Consider the following 4,242-nt stretch of genomic DNA (forward strand, 5'->3'; position numbering starts at 1 on the left):
CCCAGTGTTCCCAGTACTCCCCAGCTGTCCCTTGCCTGTGTCTCTGTTGTCCTCACCACATCCTGACTCTTCCCAGTGTCCCCACCGCATCCCTGGCTGTCCCTGCGTGTCCCTGGCGAGTCCCAGCTGTCCTCGATGTGTCCCTGCACCCCGAGGCTGTTTCTCTAGCACATCCCACTTGTCCCCGGTGTATCCCGGCTGTCCCCAGGGTGTCCTTGCTGTCCCCGGTGCGTCCTGCCTGTCCCTGGACTGTCCCCAGCGTGTCCTGGCTGCCCCCATAACAGCTCAGCAGGGTTGGGGACACTCGTGGCTGTCATCCCCTGTCCCTGTGCTGGGCACGGGGACCCTGGTGTGGGGCAGGCCGGGGCCAGCCCATCACAGCCACGCTGGCACGTCCTGGGCTGCGGTTTGGGCACGTGCCGTGTCCCCCACGCCGTGTCCCCACCGTGTCCGGGCCAGCGGGGACCCGGCGGCCGGGGGGTCCTGGGGAGGGGACGCGGGCTCTGGGTGGCCCTGGCTGTGTCCCCCTCCCCACAGGGACCCTCGCGCTGCCCCCGCGGGGCCCCAGGCTGGGGGAGGGGAGGCCGCGCTGTCCATCTGTCGGGGCCCCCCCCGGCTGTGCCCGCCGGGGGCTTGGGGGGGCCGCGGGCTGCTCTTCCCCTCCAGACAGAGCCTCACTTCCCCCTGTGACGCAGCCGGAGCCGCCGGCCCCGGGGCCGCTTCCTGCGCGGGGGGCAGGCGAGGGGCCCACGGGCACCTCAGGGACAATGGGGACCACAGGGACCCGCGTGGGTTCGCCCCACGGGCTGCAGGGGACGGGGACGGCACGTGCGAGGTCTGCCCGTGCCCCCCCAGACCTTCCCCTGGTCCCTCCATCACCCCCAGACCCTCTTCTTGTCCCCCGCATCACCCCCAGACCCTCCTCTTGTCCCCAGCGGGCTCCTTCGTCCTGCCGAGCGCCCCCATCCCTGCCGCGGTGCCGTGGGGTCCGGGTGAACCGGGGACGCGTGGCCCCGTGTGAACCCCCAAACCCCAAACTTCACCCTCGAGGGGCGGGGGGTGGAGGCCACGGCCGGGGGTCACGGCTCGGTTCCGCGTCTGCAGCCCCGGGGGGCTCCCCGAGGGGTCCCCGAGCTCCGGGGAGTCCCTCCAGAGGGTGCGGGATGCCCTGGGGGGATCCCTCTGTGCTCTGCCCTGTGGCTCCGGCGGTGCCCGGTGCCTCGGGGGGATTCCCGCTGCTTCCTTTCCCGGGATAATTCCCGGTGTGCCGGTGCCGCGGCTCCCGGGGGCCCCAGCGCCGGTTCCCCGGGGCTGGCGCTGGCGGAGCCGCGCACCGGGGGAGGCGGTGGCTCCATCCCGGCTCCTCCCCGGCCGCGGTGGGAAGGCGGAGCCGCCGCCGCCGCCTCCCAACAATAGCGCGGCCGGGCCGGGCCGGGATGGAGACGCCGCCGCCGCCGGGACCGGCCCCAGGGCCGCTCTGAGCCGAGCCTGGCGGCGCTGCCGGGAGCCCCGGGCGTGAGTACGGGCCGGGGCCGGGGCTCAGCGCAGGGACGCGGTGGCACCGGCGGCGGGGGGAGCCCGGGGTGGAGCGGGGGTGTGCGGCACCGGGGGGGCTCGTCTGAACGCCGGGGGTCCTGTGCAGCGGGGCTGCGCATCCCGGTGCCCCGGGGCCGGGGTCAGCCCCGGGGGTGCTGCATATCTCGGTACCCCGGAGGTGCTGCACATCCCGGTGCCCCGGGGCTGGTGCCAATTCCGGTCCCAGTGGTCCTGCGCATCCTCGTGACCCTGTGCCGGTGGCGGGCCCGGTCCTTGGGGCACACCGGTGCCCCGGGGCTGATGCCGGTCCCCTCCCAGTGGTGCTGCACATCCCGGTGCCCCAGGGCTGGTCCTGGTCCCGGCCCCGGCCGTGCTGTGCATCCCGGGGCCGATCAGCTTCCCCGGTACCACCGGGAAGGAGGTGGGCAGCAGGAGGGGTCCCTGCGGCTCTTGGAGCCCCTGGGGTCAGGACTCGCCCCTCGGAGTCTCTCAAGGCTTCATCCCCCTCCTCAGCCCAGTTCTCCCTTGCAGGTGACGCCACACAAGGACAGGGCTGGGGACATCCAAAGCCAGGTAAGAGAGGGCCGGGCTGTGCAGGGCCCGGGGGTGCCTCGGGCCAGGTGCCTCGGGCCAGGGGCCACCAGGATCCCCGTGCTGATGCATTTTCCCTGCAGCTGTGATGTCGGAGAGCGTGGCCGAGGCGCCGGGAGCTGGGAGCCCAGCAGCGCCGGGTGAGACGGGCACCAGCCATGAGCTGCTGCAGCGCCTGCGGGAGCTGGAGGTATGCAGGAATGGCACTGCCAGGACACAGGACCACTGGGCAATTGTGGCTGGTGCCACCAGGCAGCCATGGCCATGGCCACTGCTCAGCCAGTGCCAAAAGCCAGCCATGGCCAGTGCCGTGGAGCCCAGTCTGGTTACTGGTGGCCAAGCTGGTCACACTTTCCAGCTTTCCATGGCCCTTGTGTGCCACTGCTCCTGGGGCATCCTGCCATGTGTGGGCCCTGAGTCCCACCAGGAGACAGGATCTGCTTGGTGCCATGGGAATGTGTCCCCTGAGCTCTCCCTGCTCTGTTCTAGGCCGAGAACTCAGCCCTGGCCCAGGCCAATGAGAACCAGCGGGAGACGTATGAGCGCTGCCTGGACGAGGTACGGGAGAACAGCCACACACGTAGCACACGTGTGCACACGTGTGTGCTGGGGCACGAGGCTGTGTGTGCCCTGTGCCCCACCCCACACCTCCCCTCTCCTCCCCAGGTTGCCAACCATGTGGTGCAGGCGCTGCTCAACCAGAAGGTGGGTGTCAGGAGGGCAGGAGGGTGCCAGGGGGCTGGGAGGATGCTGAGGGGCTTTGGGGTCCTGGCTGACCCCCCACACCCCGGCCAGGACCTGCGTGAGGAGTGCATCAAGCTGAAGAAACGTGTCTTCGAGCTGGAGCGGCAGAACCAGGTGCTGAGCGACCTGTTCCAGCAGAAGCTGCAGCTCTCCACCGGGTCCCTCCCTCAGGTGTGCCTGGGGCTGCATCCGGGCTGGGGGGCGGGCATGGGGCAGAGCCCCCCTTAAAGCTTAACCCAGCAGCTCTTTCCTCTCCAGCTGCCGCTGCACCCAGTGCCAGTACCTCCAGATGTCCCAGTCACCCCCCAGCCAGGCTCTGCTGAGCAACAGCCGCCCCCGCTGCTCCCTGGCCTCTGTCTGTCCCTGCCCGAGGTGGGTACCACTGTTCCCAACCCCTTCCTGTCCTAGTGTCCCCCTCTCTGGGCTGTGTCACCCCCTTCTCCACTGACTTTTCCCAGTGTGTGGTGTCACCAGGCCTGTGTGTGTGGTGTCACAGGCCCGCAGTGTCCTGTCCTGTCCCCCTCCCTGGATCTCTGGTGTCCCCATCCATGTGCCTATGGCATCACACCTTCAGCAGGGTCTCTGTCCCTGAGGTCTCTGTGGTGTCACCTCTCCAGGTCCATGGTGTCCACCTCCCCAGGCCCCCCCATCTGTGATGTCTCTGGCTCCAAAGCCCATTGCCCCAGATGTCCCTGTCCCCGTTGTGTCCCCATCCCAAAGCCTATTGTGTCCTTCTCTGTGTTTCCAGAGTGTCCCCCTGTGGTACCAGGGGGCTCAGTGCCAGGTGCTCACAGGGTGACGGTGCCCGGTCCCCACAGGTGCTGCCGCCGGTGCCATCGGGCAGCCCTGGGCTCAGCCCTGGTGCCCCCCCCCTGGATGCCCTGTCCCCCTTCTTCAAAAAGAAAGCTCAAATCCTGGAGGTGCTGCGCAAGCTGGAGGAGACAGACCCGCTGTTGGGGCCCCCTCCAGCCTCCCCCGGCTCCCCCGAGCCCTGCGCAGCCCTGGGCTGGCCCCCTTGCCCGCTGCGGGGGCCGGGGGCTGCGGGGGGCTGGCGGGGGACCGAGGGCAGCCCCTGCTCCTCGCCAGAGGAAGGGGGGCCGCCTCGGGGGGCTCTGCTCAGCGCCTTGGCCGAGCGGCTGCTGCGAGGTGAGGGCGGGGGCTGCTGCCGGCGCAATGGGGAAGCCCCCGGGGGACCCCCCCGGCAGCGGCGCGGGGAGCACCCCGCCTTCCTGGGACTCTACACACCGGGCGAGGAGAGCCCCGAGGGGGGCTTCACCCCGCTCTCACCTGGGGGGGTCCCCAACCCCCTGCCCTCCCCCACCAAGGTGCTCAAACTGCCGCCCCCCCCCGGGGGGCTGCGCCTCAGCCCCC

The 4,242-nt window shown here is 70.7% G+C and overlaps 1 protein-coding gene across 1 annotated transcript in view; it reads left to right on the forward strand.

Moving 5' to 3' along the window:
- The first annotated feature begins 1,427 nt into the window (after positions 1-1,427).
- The window catches only part of NCKAP5L (NCK associated protein 5 like), a 5,859-nt gene continuing 3,044 nt past the window's right edge, over positions 1,428-4,242 (forward strand). Inside the window, exons 1-8 of the mRNA XM_015615664.2 lie at positions 1,428-1,515; positions 2,068-2,109; positions 2,211-2,317; positions 2,617-2,685; positions 2,794-2,832; positions 2,923-3,042; positions 3,130-3,243; positions 3,690-4,236. Of these exons, the coding sequence (XP_015471150.1) occupies positions 2,216-2,317; positions 2,617-2,685; positions 2,794-2,832; positions 2,923-3,042; positions 3,130-3,243; positions 3,690-4,236 (991 nt within the window). The 5' untranslated portion in view covers positions 1,428-1,515; positions 2,068-2,109; positions 2,211-2,215. The remainder of the gene's footprint in view (positions 1,516-2,067; positions 2,110-2,210; positions 2,318-2,616; positions 2,686-2,793; positions 2,833-2,922; positions 3,043-3,129; positions 3,244-3,689; positions 4,237-4,242) is intronic.

This window comes from Parus major, unplaced genomic scaffold (assembly GCF_001522545.3).
Source record: "Parus major isolate Abel unplaced genomic scaffold, Parus_major1.1 Scaffold220, whole genome shotgun sequence".
NCBI lineage: Eukaryota > Metazoa > Chordata > Aves > Passeriformes > Paridae > Parus > Parus major.